Here is a 24,575-nt window from a genome sequence, read left to right on the forward strand (position 1 = left end):
TGGTCATGAATGCAAATATTATATTCTATTTTTGCTAAACTTGCAAGTCCCCCTTTGACACTTTCTATTCTTTTTATTCATGAAGTATTGAGAATCCATTAATTCATTTCTACGATGAGAGATACCCTAAATTTTTGTATTTTTGTTTACTTTTTTTTTCTTCTTCTATTATTACTATTCTTCTCATATGGATTTACATACCCTCTCCCCGACCTTTACCTTTCTCCATTTCATTTCTTGTTTTGGTACTTTTCATTTCCTTTTAACATTTTTCATTCTTTTTTATTTTTTTATTTTTGTCTGATTAATTTTCATGTTAATTCAATCATCTCAAAAGAAAATATTGAGAATCCATTAATTTAATGTTGTTATTTCAATCCTAAATCTTGATGTATTTTAGAGTACTTTTTTAGATTTTTCTAAGTGGAACACTTAAATCCTCTATTTGAATGAATTTAGATTGTGTGGGTGAGCAAGTTGGATTTTGTTTGTTATATCTTTTATTTGTAATTTTTTATTCCTAACCATTGAAATTAATGATTTTTTTTTGTTACATTTTAATTAATAGATATTCGGCTTATAAAAAGACAGCAGGTGGCATTGAGATTCCATTAATTTATTTAGTAGAGGTAATGTTGATATTTCAACCCTAATTTTTTATGCATTTTTGTTTACCCTAAACCTATGAACTTTATAACTGAGAAAGAATTCAACGAATTGTTCGGATTTGATGGGATTGGACGTAGACCTTGAGCACCCAAGAGCCTTAAACAGGTTAGTGCAGATTCCTTGAAACAATCTGATTTTAATGCTTATGGGCCTGTTGCTTCACACACAGATTTTTCTGTTGCTAGCAAACATCTATTAATGTGCAAAGGGGTAAATATAGCCTACGATTAAGTTTATTTAGATTTGAGAGTAAGAGATAGCCTATGCAATTTCAATCATCGAATTTCGTTAATTGAACATGCAATCGATTTATGTTTGTACAATAACTTGCTTGACATGATTAAAGTAGCCTAATTGAACTAGCCTCCACAGTGGCAGGCGACTAGCTAGGATCGAACTAAGAAAATTTCCTAAATGATAATTAAAAGGATATTTGTAATACAGAGTAGAATAAGAGAAAAAAATGTAAAAATATATTACATCTTTAAAATATTTGCAAATATAGATGAATTGACTAGTCAATCTTTGATTTTTTTTTAATTTCCAATTTCGCCCTCCCTTGTTTTATCTTGTTGTACACATTTTTTTAGTTTTTTTTTTATTTTTTTTCTTTTCTTCGATTTTTGCTTCTTCTTTTTTATTTTATTTTATTCTTTCATTTATTCGATTTTTACTTCTTTCCTTTATTTTTTTATTTTTTTCATTTCCTTCTTTTTCTCTTTATTTTTCTTTCCTTTGTTTTTTCTTTTCTTTCATTTCCTTCTTTTTTCTGTTCTTTTTTTTTCTTTTTCTTTTTTTTTAAATTTTCTTTTTTTCTTTGGTTTTTGTTTATTATTATTATTTTTTTATTTTCTTTCTTCAGTTCTTGCTTATTCATTTTTTTATTTTTATTTTTTTCCCTTTCTCCGATTTTTGCTTCTTCCCTTATCTTTTTTTATTATTTTATTTCTTTTCTTTTCTTTCTCCGATTTTTGCTTCTTTCCTTTCTTTTTCTTTTTTAGTTTTTCTTTCATTTATCCCTTTTTTGCTTCTTTTTTTCTATTTAATTTTCTTTCATTTTTTGAATTTTTGCTTCTTTTCGTTCTCTTATTTTTAAAATTTTCCTTTCCTTTATTTAAATTTTTTCTTCTTCCCCTTTTTTGTTCACAAGAATTATGAGGTTGAGTTCCGTACACAGAACTTAAAAGTACTCAATTCATAAGTGACTTAACACCAACAAATCAATCATCAAGTTTGATTATTATAACAAATAATAAATATAAATAGCAAATGAAAATCTAAGTGATAGCCACTAATATTTTCTATCATTAATAGCTTAATCTTTGATTATATTTTCGTAGTTAATAGCCATTTATAGAAATCTATCATTGATAGCCAACTTAGTGAATTTAATTAATGAAGTTGAATCTCGAACTAAAATGTATGTGGAATGCCTAGAAGTTATCACTAATAGCATGTTTATCAGTGATAGAAGCTATCATCGAAAAAAAAAGAGACTTATAAATGTTTGGGAAGGACAAGAAAGGGAGAAAAACGTGTTCAGTGGCTATGACTGACAGCATGTTACCAGTGATAGAAACTAATACTAATAGCATGTTATCGATGATAGAAGCTACCCGATAGCACGTTGTCGGTGATAGAAGCTACCATTGATAGCACGTTATCGGTGACAGAGAACTATCACTGATAGCATGATATCAGTGAGATCATTGATAGCATCTTATTAGTGATGTTATCAGTGAAAGAAGCTATCACTAATAACCACAATATGAGTGATGTTAGTGATATCGGTGATAAAACTTAGGTGATATCTATATATCGAGTTTATTTCAAAGGTGATAACAAGTTATAGAAGTCTATCATTGATAGTCTTAAGTGTTAATATTTCAAGGTTAATTCTAATTGATGAAAGTCTATCAGTGATAACGACTGATAGCTGTTATCCGTGATAGCCATGATAAAAGATTATTAGTGATAACTACTATGGTAATCAAAGTTTTTGGTCTTCTTTCAAAGTTGATCACTATTTATAAATATATTATTGATAGCCACCTATAGCCTTAAGTAGTAATATTTCAACGTTGATTCCAATTGATGAAAGTGAATCAATGATAGCTACTAATAATTGATAACAAATTAAAAGCTAATATTTCAAGATTGTATTAATTTTTCTCAAATTAAAATCTATCGCTGACAGCAACTATCATCGATAACAATTGATAGAAGCTATCAGTGATAGCTTTTAATTTGAGAAAACCGGGAAGAAGCAGATAAAATGGTGGCTAGACATGGGTTTTTTAGTCTTTTACCATTTTTTTTTATCTATATATGAAATTATTTTATCCTTATTTTATCCTTGTACTACATATTCTATTATTTTGGATTTGAATTCTATTTATGCAACTAGCCCTAATTAAAATTGGAAAAACCATGTTCTAATTAAACTACATGCCCTTAAATCTATTGGATTCGGTAGCATCTATATAGAATTAAAAACATGCGCTCTAAACCTTAGGATCCTATCGGGTCGATTAATCAATTGAATAACCTAATCAATTAACCGAATTTTATCTTTGAACCTAGCAATACATGCATTGTAGGAATAGCCATCAATTTAGAATGTGTTACTAATAAGTCTTTGTGACATTTTTTTCTAAAAAGTTATTGTAAGTTATCTTTGATCAACAAAAATGACTTGTATCGTTAAAACATTGTTAATGAAAATGAATTTTCTTGTAGTATATTAACACCTTAAACAAAAAAAATCAAATTGTAAGAACCACTCAATTTTTCTCTATAGAAATTAAATTAAGATTTTAGTTTAAAAGAAAGAGAGATTGATGTGTTGTTTAAAAAAAACTGTGATATTTGAAATATGGGATAAGGATAAAAGGGAAAGTTGCAAGTGTATAATTAATTTTTTTTTTGTATATAGTGATTTAAAAGGAAAAGAATATATAATTATAATAAATTTAAAATTGATGCCGGAATTTTTGGAGAGTGAGGAGCTATTGACATGTGTGGGTGACATGTGGCAATGGATGTATTTAAAATTGTTTTAAAAAGAAAACTACATATTTTTTCTGTAATTAATTTAAAGATAATAATGATAAAGGAAAAATAATGTTAAATGAAGTAAGAGGAAAGTTTAATTTTGGTTGTTAGTTGTAGTGGTTCACATGAAAAGAGAGAATTCCGGAGATGTTTGAACAAATTCAAAATTTGGATATTTAAATATATGGTTAAACAAGGAATCACTACTATAAAAACCCTGTTTCGTGACGTTTTTTAAATGCCAAGAATCATTTTTCTTAATGATTTAAAAAGTGTCAAGAAAGTCAGTGTCAAAAATATCAATTTTTTTGATATTTTAAAAGCGTCAAGAAAAGTGACACTTGACATTTAAAAACTATCAAAAAATATTGACATTTGACATGTTTGAAATGTCAAGAATATGAGCGTTCTTGACAAGAAAAAAATGTCAAGAATATCTATGATCTTGACAAGGAAAAAAAGTCAAGAAATTTGGTTGTGATTTTTTTTTTAAAAAAATTTATAATGTTGACGTTTTTACCTATAATTGTTACTGTATTTTGATCCAACAAACCACATTTGGTATATATATGACATACATTCACCAATCAAATAAATAATACACGCATTTTCAATCTTATATATCAACTAAATTTCCATCAATATCTCTTTTTAAAAACTTCACTTCTTTAATATTGTCAATTACAACCTCATAAAGTATTTCTAAGTTAAAAGAATATGGAAAACCCCATATGAACAATTCTAACATTATAATCAACCCAATATGAACAATTTCAAAAGTATAACAACTATCAATCCTCATCTGAACACATTTCCTATTGTACAATCAACAACCTCATCCCCTCTAAGAATAATTAAAAAAAATTATACCTATCAATCTCGTATGAAGTAATCCTAGCCAAATCTTGCACACTATGCTCATGCCTCCACAAGAATAATGTAGTCCATCTTGAACTCGTTGCTTTGAACACCTACATCAAAGAAATAATATACAAAAACTACAACATATAAGTTGAAACTTTACAACTCCATGAAGGATTTTGTAAGTTAATTAGAAGAATATGGACAGACCCATATCGGCACTTCTAAAATAATATAAGGAACGTAATTCTTACAGTCAACCAAATATGAATAATTTCAAAACATACATTTCCAAACCTCCAATCAAAACTATCCATAGGCACATAACAACTATCACATGTACCAATCTAAAACTATCTTTGACATTGTATTATGGTAACTAATTTTAGACCATACATCTTGAAGGAAAAGCAACTAGACACAATAAAATAAAGCCCTCAATCGTCCACAAATTACTTTTTACGAAGTTAGAACTTTTCTCATAGCAGCACCTTGACGTCAATAAAGAACCACTTCGTATAAAATATCCTACAAATGATACAAACACAAAGTTTCAAACAAATATCCCCAACTTTGCTCAACACATCAAGATCGTAAAATATCCTACAAAAGGGAAAGCGCAAATGACTTCAAATAAAACAAGAAAGATACATTTAAACCAAAATTCATGCCTCAAACCAAGAAAATAAAAAATTAAACCTAATCTAAACTAAATCTGCTAACCTCAATGAAGAATCTCTTCAAGATTGATGGAATAAAATCAAGCTCTAACTTTGAAAGTTCATGCCTCAAACCAAGAACAATATTAAAGAAGAATTTATTATGAGATTCAAGAATATATACATGAGAGATTAAGCCCTAACTTTGAAAGTTCATGCCTCAAACCAAAAAAATCAAACCCTAACTTAAATGTTCATGCCTCAAACTAAGAAAATTAAGAATTAAACCTAATCTAAACTAAATCTACTTACCTCAATGAAGAATCTCTTCAAGATTGATCGAATAACAAAGATGCATTGAAGGGAAGTGAAAAACAAAGAAGAATTGCAGAAATTTTGCAAGGAGAAGAAAGAAAAACGAGCAGTTCGGCTGGAAAATTTCTTTTAAATCTGTCTTATAGCATTGCAATGCTATTGAGATCGTTCAACATTGTTTGTGAGGCGCTCTATTTTTTCGTCAAAACCCGTAGTGTTGCAATGCTATTGAGAGCATTGCAACGCTGTTTGTGTGAGGTGCACGTGCTTTTTTCATTTTTTCGTCAAAATTCGCAGCGTTGCAACGCTGTCCTGTATATTCTAATATTCTTGACGTTTTAAAAACATCAAGAAACCATTAATTGAACTTGACGTTTTTAAAACGTCAAGTACAATATTTTTTGGAAACCTCTGTTTTTTTAAGATAATTCTTGACTTTTTTCTTTAAATTCACTTATTTCTTGATTTTTTTTTTTAATAAAAATGTCAAGTATTTAAAATTGTAAATATCAAGAAAGGTGGTTTTGTCGTAGTGAGTAAGAATGGTGATTTGAGAGTTTGAGCAAGGGATGGTATTTAAGGATGCAGAATTAGTCGAAATAATTAAGCCAATTTATCTCAAAACTTTTTGGAAGTAATTGATAATTTACCTCAAGATTGATTTGAAATTTCAGGGTTGTCCAATGTTTGGAAAACAAAGAACGATGTGGACTGTAATCAACAATAATTCCGTGAGCGGTTATTTTACTAAATATTTTTATTAGTTAAATATTACGACATTTCTTAAATTCATGATTATGAATGATGTAGAAAACTATTATGAGATTTAAGTATCGAGCGGATATTTTAATGTTCTCAGTGACTTGATTGAGAAATGTATATATATAAGTATGATTTTGACGAATGTTTTGATGTTCTTATGAAACGTTTTATGTCTTGGAAAAGCATGAGAATTATGTTATGAATTGATTTGCAAACGACAAAATGAGATACATGTTGTTTTATGAGTAAATTGAGATTTATGGTAATTTTAAAATGAAGAGTGGTTTTCAAACCACTGGATCTTGTACTTGTGGTGACATTACCCAAATTCTATATGAATGTATTTTCTTAGCACCATTTAGAATTACTGGGGCCAAGGCCAAATCCGAAATTTGAATCATTAGTCTGTGGTGTGGTATATGATATAAGGCCATGTGTTGGGGTGCTTAGCCCTTTGAAAGCATGTCAATGTGCACATATGATGAGATTTATATACATGTTGAGTTGGTCTACACCAGCGACGTGCAAGTACAAATTTAGTGAAGATTTTTACAAGTTCACATTCATGTTTATAAGAGAATGCTCATGATTTTATTTAAATGGTATTTTTCTCAAGACATCGAATTATTCATGTTTTACATCGATCTACAGTTTATGTCTACGTTTGCAAGAGTATGTTTATGATATTTTATCTGTGATAACTTTTACGAGTTTTGAGCTACTAATGTTTTAAATCTATTTTTGAAACTTACCTTTCTTTTTAAATAATGATGGATATCTCAAATTGTTATCTTATAAACTCACCATTCATTGGTCTTTTAACTCATTCTTTTCCTTTTATTTTCCCCCCACCAGGTTAAATTAGAATTAACTTATTAGAAGCTGTCACCCGACTCATCAGTTTGTTGCTACAAGATGTGTAGCTAAGCATAAAATTTTAATGAGATTATAATTGTATAAGTGTGTAAATAATATTTAATTCAGGTTAAGTTTCAAGTTTAAGAAAAATTTGACGGTAGATTGCATGGCTTGCTTAGGGTCTACTGTCATTATATCTCGTCTTGGGTTCAGATAGCCTATCTGAAATGGGGGAGGAGAGTTTATTTGAGTTATTAAATATGTGCTCATTGGCTTGTATATCAGCAATATGGTATGATAGTTATTAATTTTATTGGATGGGGAAGTATTTATCGTGTCTATGGACTGAGTTGGTGGTAGTAATAATGTCTTAGAATTTGTAGTCATAGAGCTATTTCAGCTCTAATTCGTGTGTTATATTATGGTAAGTATTGACAAATTATGACTTATGCCGTCCACTCTTATCAGTAATTGCACCAAATTCAATTACACCAATAATTTAGATTTATTGGTCTTATTTTTGCTGGATGTATCTATATGATTATCTAAAGTAGACAATCAACTCTTTAAATCTTTAGGCTTTAGAATTATATAAATATATATATATATATATTTATCAATATAACTGGTTGATAGGTTAATTAAACAATTTGTCACTTTCTTTGTTCTAAATAAGTTATTTTTTGTGTTAAAATTTGAGTTGTATATATAAAAGCAATAAGATTTTATTGTTTTCATATAAAAAAAACAGAGAAATATTATTATTCCTAAAAAAATATTTGCATGTGCATAAATAAAAAATATTTATATTTTTTTAATTTTCAATATGTAATGATGATAAGACATTTAATATTGAACAATTACTGTAAAAGCACAGGTGAAAAACCAACATTGAAGATGATGTTCAATGTTGGTTGAAAACAGACATTAAAGATAACATTCTATGCCTGTTGAAAACTGACATTGAAGGTAGTTGACATTGAAGTGTTGACTATGTATAATGTCGGTAGAAAATTGGCATTGAAGAAAAAAAGACAACCGACATCGAATACCTTAAATAATACGATCTTCAATATCAGTTTTCAACCGACATTGTATCCCTATAATGTCGGTTTTCTATTAACTTTAAAGCTAAATTTGTACTAGTGGATTATGGGTTTAAAATTGTACATCATGTCCCCAGACGAATCCTTGATACATTTACATAAAATAAAAAATATCTAGACTGCTCAATTGCCGATCTAAAAATTACTGCCCAAAATGGAGAAAAATGGCCAATACTGACACATTCAACAAATGACAAAATTTTGGCCTGTGTAAAAAACTTCTCAACTCTAATTCTTAACTAGTACGTGGGTTTATTTTAAGAAAAATTAATGTTGTCACAAACAAAAAAAGAAAACAACGATCCAGACTCGAATTCTTTCGAGGCTTAATTAATCTAGTAATTTTGTAGTTTCTTTTATTTATTTATTTGGGTGGTATAGGTTTTTTATTCATGGAATATGGGTTTAAAATTTTGGATTGACATCTCTAGATGAATCTTTGACACATTTGAATAAAATTAAAAATGAGGAGGGTGCTCATTAGGGGAGGCCAAAGGTACTACCCAAAAGGGACGAAAATGGCCAATAATAAAACTTTCAAAAAAAAAAAAAAAAAAGACCAAATTTTTGCCTATGTGACGAACTTATTAAATTAAAATTTTGACTAGTAAGTGTGTTCACTTTTTAAAAAATTGAGGTTTTCCCGATTTAAAAAAAAGGAAAACGATGACACAGACTCGATTTTTGTTTCGAGGGTTATATTAGTCGTTTTTGTAGTTTTTGATAGAATTAGTCTAGACTTATATTCAAAGCGCATGAATTACATTTAATTACATACATGAATAGTTTAGATTCAAGGAATAGTTGAATACATGAATTACAAGATACATTAATGAATGTTCATGTATTGGTAAAAAGTCACATATATTTGCATTTATCATTGATGTTTTTTTGATGTATTTTCCTACTAGTATAAATATGTGTAGGAATTTTCATTTGTAAGCAAGCCACGAAAATAAAGTAATATTCAAGTTCTAGTTTCTCCAATCTTGTGTGAGTAAGAGAACAATTTTCTTTTGTTATATATTGAGTTGTATTATGAGGGTCTATTTCGTTTTCAACGGTAATAAGTTTTGCATTCAATGACTATGGGTTCAAAATTTTGGGGTCATATGCATAGATGAATCTCTGACACATTTATATAAAATTAAAAATGCATGGAGTGCTCATTCGTGGAGGCCAAATGTATCATGCAAAATCGACGAAAAATGGCAAATGCTAACATCTTCAGAAAATGACCAAATTTTGGTCTGTGTGTAAAACTTCTCAAGCTTAATTTTTAGGGATAGTTGTTATATTTATCCAAAGTATTAGTAGATATAACCTAATGTAAAAAAAATTACAAATATGATTAAATTTAAATAGTCTATCAGTGATAGACCATATTATTGGTGGGAGTTAATCAGTAATAGATCATATCACTGGTAAGAGTCTATCAACGATAGAAGTTCAACTATAGAAGTCTATAGCTGATAGACTTGTTTATACTTGTAATTTTTTTAAATGATATTATACATTTGATTATTATTCTTAAAAATACTACTAATTGTAATTATCCTAATTTTTATTTAGTATGCGAGTCTATTTTCAGAAAAATTGACGTTTTCTCAAATAAAAAGTGAAAACCATGACTCATACTTTTTTTTTTTTTTTTTTGAGACTTAAACTAGTCGTTTTAGAGATACTTTTACATTTTTTTTTGTGCTATAGATTTTATTAAGGGATTATAACTTTATATATTTCGGGTCGTATCAATAGATGAATCTCTGACACATTTACACAAAATAAAAAAAATGCGTAGAGTCCTTATTAAGGAAGGCCAAAAGGGACGAAAAACTTAAAAAAAAAAAAAAAAATATGACCCATTTTTTTGCCGGTGAGAAAAACTTATTGAATTTAATTTTTAAGTAGTGAATATGTTCATTTTTTTAAAAAAAAATATTGAGGTTTTCCCAAAGAAGAAAAAAAAAAAAAAGAAAAATTATGTCAAAGACCCCCTTTTTTTCCGAGGGTTAAACTAGTAGTTTTGTAGTTTCTTCCCTATTTATTGGGTGTTATAAGTGTAAGAGTGTTCACGAGTTGAATTGGGATGGGTTGAAAGATTTTTTAGACCTAACCCAATTGTTCGAGATGTAATTTTTTTTTAACCCAAATAACTCTTATTAAAAAATGAACCCAATCCAACCATAAAATATTTGGATTGGATTGATTCGGGTTAGTCGAATCATTTATTTAAAATTTTGTGGAAAACGTAAGTAGGTAAAAGTCTAATTTAATTATTTTTATATATTCAATTATGATTGACTACTCAATTTCAATTTATATAGTGAAAATTTTCTTTCTAAAATGTAAAGAAACTACTTTTAAGAGTTGTTAAAGAATAAATTATTAAAAGAATATTTGAATTAAATAAAATTAAAATCAATATATATATATATAAATAATTGTGTTATAAGTAATAAATATTTTAAAATTAATAATAAATTCGGGTTGGTTCAGGTTGATTTGAGTTATATTAGGCTCATGAATTAACCAAACCCGTAAAATTTTTATTTATTTGAACCCAATCCAACTCAAATGAGTTGATAATTGAATCCACACCACATGGATTAGATTGGATTAATTTGGTTTTTTCGAATCTATCAGATTTTGGGAACACCCCTAATTTAGGGGTTATGGATATAAAAATTTGAGGTCATATCCCCATGCGAATCTCTAACACATTTACACAAAATTAAAAAATGGGTAGCGAAAGGTACCACCCAAGATGGACAAAAAAAAATGATCAATATTAACACAGTCGAAAAATAATCAAATTTTGGCCTATGGGAAAAACTTGTTAAATTTAATTTTTAACTAGTACTTAAAATTTGAACATTTCACAAATAAAAAGTAAAGAACGATGACCCAGACTCTATTTTCTTATTCTTTAGGCTTAAACTAGTCGATCTGCAGTTTCTTTTATATTATTTTCGGTATTACATGTTTTATTTTTGGCTATTTTATAATAAAGAATCGATCCATGCAACTAAAATATGGAAAGTAAATTTCAAATTTAAAAATTATTACGTGTTTTATAAGTAAATGTGAGTGTATTTGAAAAAAATCAGAATCTCATGGTTATCTTATAACTAAATCTTTTAAATGCAACTAAATTCTAAAAACATGATAAGAGGTGAGAATATAAGACATGTATTTGTTTACTAAAAAATATAAATTTTGAGAAATTTGGTAAAGTATTTTATTAGGAGCAGTTGTAAATGTAGCAATCAAGTCAAAATTATTTGTGATATAACACATTGCAAAAGAATTTGCAGATATAATACAATTTAGATTTTGCTTTCAAAATATATCAGTGATAGGGTAGAAGTCTATTAGCAATAGAGTCAATAACTAATAGATTTTGCTATAGTTACAATTAAAAGTTCTATTTAATGCAATTATTATTATTATTATTATTATTTAACTATTCCTCATAATTTTCCTAAGAATTAAACGAGGAGATATGTTTTTAGATCTCAAAATAAGGTAGGGCTAACGAGAAGAATAGCAGATTTTAACTTTTCATTTGTAAAAATAGCAAATCACAATTTCATTCGTGAAAATAGAAAAAAAAATTAAAAATAAAATATAAACAAATTTATAAAAGTCTAAACTACTATGGGCCATACAAATGAGATTGCAAATGACTTATTTAAGAAATATTCTTAATTACATTGTAATTAAAACAAAACTATTAATTGGCCAGACTCTGCACCAACCTCTTTTCCAACCAAGATGCCGTCATTTTTCTGTCCAAAATCGACTCCTTCGCCAACAATGGTGCGGTCATGAATAGAATTCCCACGATGAAACTGGTTAATGCCAACACCTTCCATATGGTTGGCATACCTTTTCACAATGGCTCGATATGAATCACTTTGAAATAAATAGACCTTACAACTTGAACTCTTGGTCGATGGTCGATTAAGTCGAGCTTTTCATCTATACACCAATGGATTTGATTGGTTAAGTCAACCCTCCAAAGTGGACTTGTCGTCCATTGAGAACAAAGAATAAAATCAATAAGAAATAAATAAAAATTGAAAAATTAGATAAAATAAAATTTAAAATTGAATATAAGATCAAACATGATATTTGAAAAAAATATATATTCGATTTTCAAAAAAGATTACATTCGATTTTTAAAATTTGAAACAGTAGGGAGATAACTAAAAATCCAGATGGGGACATTTTAGGGTTAAAAGTAAAATTAATTACCCTATAATTCTAACGAAAGTTTTGTAGTTATCAAAGATATTTTGAAAGTTTTTGGCGGTACGATATTTATGTGACCTACAAATACAATGTAATTAGTTTCCAAACTAGGCCCAACAAATAGAATAAACTTAAAAACAAATACACTGCAATTGAAAATCACTTAACCAAACCCTCTTTTGAACTTATCCAAAATTCTATAACACTATTTTTTCTTTGTTCTAGACTAAAATATTAGTTTAGAAAGTGAGGGTTCGATAGATAAAAACTTTATCTAAATAATTGCGGAGATCTCATGAATAGAAAATAAACGAACAATGTTCGACGATGGTACATCCTTCCTTGATCGAATCAGTCAAGGTGGGTATAAGATCCCAAGACAAACAGGTTAATACCAACATCGTCTATATGCTTGGCCTACTTTGTCACAATGGCTTGATATGAATCACTTTGGAAAGAAGAGACTCTATGACTTGAATTATTGGTCGCGGTCGATTAAGTTAGTCTTTCATCCTGCACCAGTGAATTTGATTGGTTAAGTCAAGCTTCCAAAGTAGACTTGTCGTCGATTGATAACAAAAATAAAACCATTAGAAAAAGATAAAAATTGAAAAATTAGATAAAATAAAATTTAAAATTGAAGATAGATCAAATATGATAATTGGAAAAAAAATACATTCCATTTTTTAAATTTGAAAAGTGTAGGGAGATAAAGTAGAAAATCAAGATTTATGCTAAAAATTCTGTAAAGGGTAGACATAGCTGTAGTGTACTGAAAATCCAGATAAAAGCATTTTAGGGTTAAAGAAAAATGGGTACACATGTGACACCGTATTTGATATAAATTTGATGAAATTTCTATTTTATTATTCTTCCCAATGATTTTTTTTTTTTAAAAATAATATGATTCAAAATAAAAAAAAAACTAATTAATAAAAGTGAGATTTTTTTTATATTCCATGTTTAAAATAAATTCATAATAAAGATAATCATAAAAACAATTTAAGAAACGTATGATTTAATTATGATTAAGAGAAAATCTACTATAAATATAAAAAGTTAGTTACCAAAACAAATAAATATAAAATTTAAAAATCCAAAATAAGATAATCATCAAAACAATTTAAAAATAAGATAATATGATATTTTAAATTTCAAGCCAATATTTGAAAATTAGTTGGTATAGAAGATTGAAATATTCAAACTAACTATAAATTTGATACAGAAATTCAAAAATTATCCTCTTAATGTTAGTTACAGTATATATAGTTGAATTTCAGTATCAAATTTAAAATATTTCAATCTTCCCTAATAACTAATTTTTAAATCTTGGCTTGAAATTTAAAATATCATATTATCTTATTTTTAGATTATTTTTCTGATTATCTTATTTTGAATTTTTAAATCTTATATTATATTACTTTTTATGATCATCTTATTTTTTATTTTATGTTTAAATCTCTCTTCAATCTTAAAGACCCTTAGGATTTTACGTTATGTTTTCAAATATTTTAATTTATATATCTTTCTTCTATCATCCCCTATTTCTCATATCTCCTTTATTGATTACAATTAAATGACACATTTGTTATAGTAGTAAATAATCATAAAAAGAATACTAAAAAGGGTCAGAAGTTATTGGATATATTATGAATAATATAATAATGAAAATATCGATGGGATTACAACATGATCATCTCAATCTTTCAAAATTAAAGGTGACACCAAAGACAACATTAAATTGGTCCAACCCAACAATAAAATCATACCCCAATATTCAAATCTATATAAATTCACAAAAAAATTAGAATGGAAAATTGAGCCCAAAAAAAAAAAGAAAAAAGAAAAAAGAATTATGACAAGAAAGAAAGTGAAACTTGCTTACATTGAAAATGACTCTGCAAGAAAGGCAACATACAAGAAGAGAAAGAGAGGGCTTATGAAGAAAATTAGTGAATTGAGCATTCTTTGTGGGATTGAGGCTTGTGCAATCATCTTTAGTCCCTATGATTCTCAGCCTGAGCTCTGGCCTTCCCCCATTGGAGTCCAACGTGTTCTCTCTCAATTTAAAAGGATGCCCGAGATGGAACAGAGCAAGAAGATGGTAAGTAGTTTTGAAACTTTTATAAAAAGTTGTTGTTACATTATTATTGCAATGTAGCTTTCGAATGAGTAGAGATATCTTTTGAAACAGGTGAACCAAGAGACGTTTCTACGACAAAGAATTGCAAAGGCAAACGAGCAGTTGAAGAAGTTGAGAAAGGACAATCGAGAGAAAGAGATCACACGACTCATGTTCCAATGCCTCACTGCTACAAAAGAGTTGCATGGCATCAACATGCATGATTTGAATGACCTCGGTTGGCTCGTCGATCAGAATCTTAAAGAGATTGCTACACGCATTGAGTCTCTTAAAAAGCCTTCCATGGAGCTTCAGCTTCGGTCTCAGCCTCAGCCTCAACCTCAGCCTCCGTCTCAACCGTCGACCCAGCCGCAAACTGCGGCGTGGCTGATGGAGCTTGAGAGCCCTCAGGATCAAATGCGGTTTGTAGGGGATGATATGCTTTTGCCTTTTGGGGATCAAACTTATAACTACGATAATGCAATGTGGTCCAATGCCTTTTTCCCTTAGATTTCAATTCTTCATTTTTCTTCTTTTAATTTCTGTAATTTTCTTTTTCCACATTCAAAATGCACTCTATGCTCATCATCATAAATATCAATTTACTCGTTTCCTCAAAGCTATTATTAATCTTTATGAAAATTGGATATTGTTGGAGAAATTATATTATATGGAAAATATATTTTAAGAAACCAAAGTTATGACTTAAACTATTTTGTAATTGCAGGTGTGAAAATCACATAACAATTACATACAAATCAAATAGCAATCACATAACAATCACATAAAAATCAAATAACAATCAAATTTTTAGGTGGAAGTTTTTTGCCATGTTTGCCATAAAAGCAAAACCTAGGACACGCGACCAATTTTCAATTTAGTTTTTTTATTAAAGTTGCAATTTCTTTATAAAAATTGAATATGGATTCCTTTTAAATATGGTATGTATATCGAAAATATTTATAAATATAGTATATGACATATAGGAAGGGTTTTGATGAGAATAATTTAATTTACCATGATTTTTCTCTTACGATCGAGATACGATCTGAAGTATGAAATAGACTATATATATATATATAATTGAATTAATCTTTTCGAAACCACCAAAATCGTGTAAAACAATGTATTTAAAAATCATAGGTTGTACCATCTTTTTGCAATAACAGTAATTGTCCAACCATAATTTATCATGCGTCTTCATATATATTTTTTAAATATTATTTAAAGTTATTCCCACACTATAGTTAGCTGAGTTGTAAACATAAGTTGTTATTGTTTCCATATAATTGAATCTAATCCATACTATAAGCTAGTTCATTAGTAACCTTTGAAAAATGAATGAATACAAAATTTGAACTATTTTATATGATATATTAGAAATAGGATGGGACACATTCTATTAAAAAAAAAAAAAGTGTACTTCATACACCAAATAACATATTTATCACTTTTATATGACAAATAGCATATTATAAGATGGAAACATTTTATAAAATAAAAAATAATAATGCATACTTCATAGATAAATCATATTTTCCATGGTGAAGAAAAATATTTTTAGTCTGCACACTTTTATAGAACAAATAATTTAAGTCTTGAACTTTAGTTTTTAAGAAGATTTAAAATTTCTGTTCTCAATCAAATCGATTATATTTATCGTAAAGTTATACAAATGTATTGACATAGGTATTAATTTTGTTTTTAGATTATAAAGATTGAATTAAAAGCTGACACTTGATTTAATTTCTTAGTACTGAACGTGTTCATAAAAAGATGTAATATACTAAAGCTCAGGTTTGAAGTGTTATAAATCTCCAATGTTATAAATCTTAAAAGTATAAAGAGCAAATGGTTATAAATTAAAGATTAAACTATTAACTAAAGAAAATATGTTTAACATATATTTATATATTTTAAAATTTGTAGATATATATTTTTGGACAGATGAGCAATAAAATGGTGGAATAAGACAGCAATAACAGAAGAAAGACAGCAATTGCAAGCAAATTACAAACAATGTCAAAATAAATGTCATATAATACAAATTATGGCAAATTGATTGATGGTATCTGACGATTAGTGTTTGAATTTAGTGGCAATATTTCCAGAGTAATTAAGACATTATTGCATTTAATTTCTCACTGTTTTCCAGGTATTTTGTTCTTACCATTTTAATTACTATAAATCATTTAATGCATTTCCATGTTTTAGTTTTAATTTTTCCTTTGATTGGATAGATGTTGATGATTGTTTCCATTTTATGAATCATAAAATATTGTTGAGATAGGCTTAAGCGGTTGGTAACGGAAGAAGATGTTTTGCTTGGTAGGATTCGTGGTTGCCTATGGGATATATCTTGAAGAATTATAGGGAGGGGATGATCTATGACGCTGCAAGCTCTCGTGAGGCTAGATTCTCAGATTTTTTATTTGATAATGGTTGTTGGTGTTGGCCTTTGATATCTTGGGAATTACGTGATTTGTGGGGTTTGGTTCACGACGTGGTTCCAAGGGTGGGTGAGGAGGATAGCTGGATTTGGGTTCCGAGTGGTAATGGTCGTTTCATTGTTGCCAGTGCGTGGGAGAGCTTGCGTCCTAGGCGTCCTAAGGTATCTTGGGCTTGTCTGGTTTAGTATGGGAGGTAATATTCCAAGGCATTCATTTTATACATTAATGGCAGTGAATGATAGGTTGGGCACTCGGCATTGGTTGAGAAGATGGGATCAGTCGGTGGATACTGCTTGTCTGCTCTGTTTGGGTGAGGTAGAGTCCAGGAATCATCTATTTTTTGACTTTGTGTTTGGGCGTGAGATTTGGGAGGGTTTGGTACACTTGTTGGGTTCGTCTCATCGTGTTGCTAGGTGAGATGTGGAGTTATATTGGGTGTGTCGGGTGGGGTCTTGTAAGGGTGTGAGGAGTATGTTATTTAGAGTCTTCTGGTGTGCGTCGATTTACTTTATTTGGCAGGAGAGGAACCGTCGGTTACATGGAAGACAACCGAGATTAGCGCTTGCTGTACTTCAGCTAATTGTCTCTATGGTTCGTGCGCGTGCTACTTTGTGGCGGATTGATCTTCATGGTCTTATCTAGTTATTTGTTTTATTTGTTCTTTGTTTGGATACTTTATCTCTGTATGTCCAGTTTCTGTCATCCACGAATTGTGGGGTGTTTTTGTTCTTCTAGTTGTTTTTTTTTCTGCTTGTATTGTCCTCTTTGTTGAGTTTGTCTTTTCGTCGGTGTGCGTCTTTGTAGGTGATTATTTTGCTTTGGTGCCTTGATCTCGGGCCGTAGGATCCCTCTTATTATTGTATAATAATATTACATATTAAAAAAAATCCTAAAACATTTTTATATTCTCATTCCTTTTTTGTTTAAATCTAAAAATATTGTTTTATCTCTTAAACTTTCACAGGGCATTTAGTAGTGGCAAAATGAAACATGTACATTTAATCTCACTTGCTTGGTTATTTTTTTAATTATTATTTATTATTAACATATATAGAATATAAATTTGACATGCATCCTTTATGGAAGGGTTTGTAATTGGTATAGAAAAGGGTTTGTCCAAAGTTAAAATAAAAGAAGAAAAGAAGATGCATAGAATTTCAACATAAATATATATACAAAAATGTTAAGATGCATAACAAGTAGCACTTATCTTACTACATCCCATCAAATTATCCAATTATAATTTGACATATGTCAAATTCTTCTTCGTTCTGTTTTAAAATATCTTAATGATTTTTTTATCTGAGTGATAAGAATGAGATGCATAAAGATAGGTGCTACCCGAGTTGCACCCAAGTATTACCCATATATATAATTTTAATCATGGAAATTTTAGTTCGAAGAGTACCTCCATATCTAATTAGATGATAGGTCAAATGATTTGTGAACGAATTAGAGTGTCATGTTGAGATGGACAGATGGAGAATAACAATACTTTTCTTCACTTGAATTCCCTCCATTATATGATATCCAATAAACATATAAGATTTAATTTAAAGGGAATATCTATACTTAAATCATAAAAAAATATCCTCAAACTATGTACTTTAACAAATTGTAATCTTGCCTTTACATTTACCTTTTTAATAAACTACATACGAAATAGAAATAATAATTTAGAATTTGTTATTAAAGTTAGGATCTAGAACAATGTTACTGTGACCTAAACGAATCATCGTTATATCATTTTAGATCATAGTCACATCATTTTAGATTCGATGATATTTTTAAATTGTTTAGAAAAATGTGAAGAGCAATATTGCTATTTGAAAAGAAAAAGATATTTGTGAAATAAAGAATGTCTATGGTAAGAAAGAGAAAGTTAATAGTATTTTAAAAAAATGATTTATCCAATATACTTTTAGTATTTTTTGAAATAAATAGAAAAGTCCATGCCTCTCTGGGTATGTAGGGACTTTTTCTTTTTCCTATTTATTTTCTATTGTCCCAAATGTAAAGTTTTTCCATTGGAAAGGATAGTGGAAACTTGACCTAAATGGGATGAGGATTCAGGTTCTAAACAAGAATATCAACTTTTTTCTATCTCAACAAGATGAGAATAGATAGAGGATGCATTTCCTCTTCCTTATGTAAATACACCTTATTTATGGGATGGTTTTCAAATGTGGGGTCCTACATGATTTTCACGTTATGAATCAATGCTAAAAATTGTAGGTTACATTGACACATATCTTTCTCCTACGTACTATAAATATTTTATCAAATTCATCCTAGTATGTACCTATACAAACACCTTCCATAGGGAGATGGTTCAAATGCTGCCACGTGACTCCTTATAAATCTCACGATGTGAATCAATGATAGAGACTAGAATATCTCAACATATTTATATGCCCTTCTTTTTCACAAAGTATTTTGAAATGTAATTTTCAATTACTTAGATAAATTAAGCTAGTCTCATTTATCTAAGTTTCTCATCTATCCTTCCATAATGCTTTCGTTAGATTGATTTGAATGTGAAGTACCAAGTTTATTTAGCACTTACTTTCACATGACGATAGTATTCAACTTGATTGTTATTATTGGGAATGAATCAAAGTTTCACGTCTATTAAATAAGGGGATAAATCATGGATATATAAGGGAGAATGACTATTTTCAATGCTATGAGACCTTTTGGGTGATACCAAAAACAAAACCATGTGGGTTATGCACAATGTAAACAGTATCATATTATTATGGAGATATCTAGAGATTCATTCAGACAGGCAACGTGTTCAAGTGTAATTGTCTAATAAACTTGCCTTAAATGTTTTAAGAATTAGAGTTATTCTAGTGTAGCCTCAGAAGATGTAGTCATAGCTAGGGTATCCGTTTATAGTTGACCCTTCAGACAGGCAACCACTACTAAAAAATCGTATTACTTGACGCTTGCAACTTTTAATTACTTGACTTTTTTTATGAAAAATGTCAAGTAATATGTAATTTTTAAGATAAACGTAAATAATAATGAAAAAAAAAGGTGGAGCTTCACGAAATTTTCTGGATTTTTTCACGCTAACTTAAAACTCATATTAAAAACGTCAAGAAGCTTCTTACCCATAGTTGTCACGTTTTAAATATCAAGAATAAAATATTTTTAAGAAATAGAAATGAAATGGAAAAACAATTTGGGGAATGTATCCCTAATTTTCATTTCCCTCCCATTCCCCTCACTTTTTCACTTTCCATCCCTATCCTCCCACTCCCCTTTGTCTTCCCATTTCCTCCCTTATTCATTTTAAATAAGATTCAAAATTATATTTTAGATTATGAGAGACATAAATATTTTCAATGGAAGAATTAAGTCCTTAACGAAATTGAGTAATCCCCTTTTGTCGATGTAATTCATTTTTGAAAACTCAAAAAAAAAAAAAAAAAAAAATATAGTATTATAAGATAAACAATATTAAATTACAACATGCTTAATAGATTTAAGGGAGAAAACAACAAACCTTTGAAAACCATCTTCTATAGAATTTTTCCACAGAATGAACCATCATGAAAGTTACAAACACTTGGATACTCCCAATGTATAGAGAACACTGCCATTGATATTTTCTTATTATTCTTAGGATAAGAATCGAAGGTAGTGTGGACTCTTCAATTTTGTAAGGAAGAAAAAACGAATTTGGCAGAGTTGATACTATTTTTTTTTTCAGATGGATTTTTTTAGATCCAATAGAACCATGTTTATTTTTTTTCAATAGGTAATATTATTATACAAAAACAAGAGGGATTCCACAACCCAAAATCATAGCACCAAAGCAAAAAGAGCACCTACAAAAACGCACAGTGACAACCAACAAAGGGCAATACGAAAAAATAACAAAACATCCCGAAAACAAAAAAACACCCCACAATTCGGGACCTTAGAAACTGGACATAGAGAGTTAAAGTTTCCAAACAAAGAACGAAGGAATCAGACAAACTAGATAAGTCCATGAAGATCAATCCGCCACGAAGTAGCATGCGCTTGAAACCATAGAGACAATAAGCTGAAACACAGTAGACGCCAATCTCAGCTGATTGCCGTGTAACCGACGGTTTCTCTCCTGCCAAATATAGTAAATTGACACACACCAGAAGACTCTAAATAACTTACTCCTCACACCCTTACTAGACCCCACCCAACACACCCAACTCAACTCCACATCCCATCCAGCAACACGATGAGATAAACCCAACAAGCGCACCAAACCCTCTCAAATTTCACGTCCAATAGAACCGTGTTTTGTGAAATTGCAAAAAAATAAAAAAAATAAAAAAAATCTTACGTACTATGCGAGAGAGGAGAAGTTATTACTCAATAACTCTCCCTTGCCTACATAAAGAATAACTCGTGGATTTATTCTTATTATTATTAAATCTAATTTATTATAACTAAATTAATAATATTAATTAAATTAAAATATATGTTAAATCATATTTAACATATAGTTAAATAAACAATATTAACTAATTAATAATTAATTAATTAATTAATGAAATATCATATATTTCATTTAATCTGAACCATACACAAATAATATCCTTAAAGGTGTTCTATTTGTGCATAATCCTCATAGCTTCGTATTTTGTATAGTTATGTAACATTGACCTTTTTGCCCTTTTGAACAACAACAACAAGGGTAGTTTTATTCCCCTTGCCATCTTTCTTCTTTCTTCCATTTCTTGGATATGTACAGTTCTAGGATGGAACTTCATGGAATTCCAGATTTGATCATATGCAAAGCTTTCTCTTACACTCTCTATAAGTTAGCCTGAGAATGGTTCAAAAAGTTAGAGAAAGTCAATCAGATTGTTCAAGGAAATAGGCAAAACCTCTGTAACATAGCTTTTTGGGACGGAGGTATAAGCACAAACCCAGGTGCATCTTCTCCCTATCAAGCAAAAGCCAAACAAACCCCCCATAAAGTATATCTCCCACTTTAATAATAAAGCATGGTAGGTTGAAGACTACACAGATGGCCCAAACTAATTGCAGTTGTTGCAAGACTTAATGACGAAAGACTCTTATGAACCATTGGCAAGAGGAACCAACATTTTTTTTTTTTTTTTTTTTGTCATGAACTCATTGTAGATTTCTAAATTTTTTCAGGTATCTTCATCACAAGAAATCTAGGCTTTGATGTCCGTTGAAAAAACTAAAAACGGATATACAATGTCAGTTCTTAAAAAGAATGAATCTTTAATGTCGGTTTTAAACCGAAATTAAAGACGAGGTTGCAATGTCAATTTAGAACTTACATTGTAGATAAACCATGTTAAAACCTCCCTTTTTGAAATAAAATGAAATAAAAAAAAGTTCAAAACACCAAATTTTGTTCCCTCCTTTCCCTAATTTTTATTTCCCTCCAATCCTCTCATAAAAAGAAAAAGAAAAATAAATGACCCAAAAACCCTGAATGTCTAACGCCCAACCTCTCTCTCTCTCTAAGTTTCCTCTCACACAATCTCTCTCTCTGTTTATTAGCCATCTACAGGAACCTCGACCAAGTAGCCTCCATCGCCTCTGCCGTCGTCTAGCTGCCACCACCCACACCATTGATCAGGAAGATCCAGCCACTGGCGATGTTTGCAGGTCACTATCGGACAGCCAGATCTGCGCCTGCGTCCCAGTCGCGCATTCGCCTAGCCGTCAAGCTCTTTCCGTTCACGTGTCTGTTCAGGTTTCGGGCATGCGAGTTCATGACTAGAAGAAGATCCTCTATTACGCTTAGATCGATCATGTTAAGTCACATAGTGTTCACGATCGCTACGACCTCTTACACTTGATGGTTGGCCCTCCTCTGTAAAGTGTATACCCTCACCACAATGTTTATATGTCACGTATTGGTCATGGAAATCTGAACGGACATGTGAAGTTTGTCCTTCTTCCATACTTAGCGTACTAAGGGTTGTTGGAAAGAATTCAAATGTTGAGGGAGAGGGCATCATGAAAGTATGTGTAGAGTGATCGAGTGGGGTTGTTGGATACTCATTTTGAACATTAAATCGAATATGAACATCCTGATGTCTTGCTGGATCACCTTGTTCTTCCGCTCGAACATCATCATCGAAATATCATACTCGATATATAGATGTGAGTCTACGCAAGATCCTTAGACAAGATAATGACTACATTTTTATAAAGGAATATTTTTTTAAAATAATATCCACCTTAAACAAAATAATAATAAAAAAGGGATTTTTTAAATATAAAAAAATATCTAAAAATATTTACACTTTATAGCAAAAAGTTCCAAAAGTACAAGCACTTTTGGAATTTTTTGCTATAAAATGTAAATATTTTTGGAATTCTTCTATTTATAAGAATTTAGGTTTTTTAATCATCATAAATTTACAATATTAAGGTGAATATCATGATAAATATTGTTACAAAAGGCATGCATCATCATTTTGAAAATCAATGATAAAAATTTATTTTATATTGACATGAATCTTTGTTTTTCAATCATCATAAAATTTACAATATTAAGGTAAATAATCCAGAATAAATTGACTAGATAAACGGTAAATATAACAACAACAATAATAACAATAACATTTACATTAACATTCAAACGTTCAATATTCAATAATCTCATCATTTTAATTATATATAAATGAATGACTTAATTGTAGAATTTTTCTCATAAATAATAGCCGTAGTAAACGAAATATAAAAAATCAATACAAAATTGGGGATGTTTTAGATACTTACATTTTTATTTCATTTAAAAAATAAAACGTCCAATTAACCTACTATAAAATAAAATTTTCAATTAAACCACTATAAAATAAAACGTCAATATTTCTCCAATTAATCTACTATAAAATAATGAAATAATATCCGCTATTAAAAAAAACTATATAGCAATAATATCTACTATTAAAAAAAATTTACATTTTTTCTTTTTTAGTTTATGTACAATTACTTTGGACATTTGATTTTGAATTTTTTAGGTCATTGACTTAGTGAATTTTTTAAAACCATCTAGAATCATTTAGAAGTCTAATAATCTATTTCTAATAGTTAACCCGAACATATATAACCCTGGCTTAATTCTCTCATGTTGACTTGTGTTTAGAGGAAGTCTTTGAGTGGAATCTTGGATGTTTTTTTAGAACAAACGCACATTTGGGTAAGTGTTTAACAACACTTGAGGAAAAGTGTGATTTGAAATTATATTTTTTTGGATGAAACTAATTATGGTTTAAATTTACACTGGCTTAATTTTGAGCAAATCAAAATAAGAAAGAGTTGTTGTGCGATGCGAGGGAAGGTTGGGTGTGGCTGAACATGGAAGAAACCATTTTAGTTTTTATACAAGTCAATTTTCCCCTCCTCTTCAAAGCCTGTATAGGATGTCACTATCTAATAGTAAATTAGACCGTTGGTCCTTGCTTGATAAATCATC

At 29.4% G+C, this 24,575-nt stretch overlaps 1 protein-coding gene across 1 annotated transcript; it reads left to right on the plus strand.

The window, feature by feature from the left end:
• Positions 1 to 14,396: 14,396 nt before the first annotated feature.
• On the plus strand, positions 14,397 to 15,173 carry LOC120080760 (agamous-like MADS-box protein AGL80). The gene is made up of 2 exons (XM_039035383.1): positions 14,397 to 14,645; positions 14,736 to 15,173. The coding sequence occupies exons 1-2, from the start codon at positions 14,397 to 14,399 to the stop codon at positions 15,171 to 15,173; spliced, it is 687 nt and encodes a 228-aa protein (XP_038891311.1).
• Positions 15,174 to 24,575: the final 9,402 nt, after the last annotated feature.

This window comes from Benincasa hispida, chromosome 7 (genome assembly GCF_009727055.1).
Source record: "Benincasa hispida cultivar B227 chromosome 7, ASM972705v1, whole genome shotgun sequence".
NCBI lineage: Eukaryota > Viridiplantae > Streptophyta > Magnoliopsida > Cucurbitales > Cucurbitaceae > Benincasa > Benincasa hispida.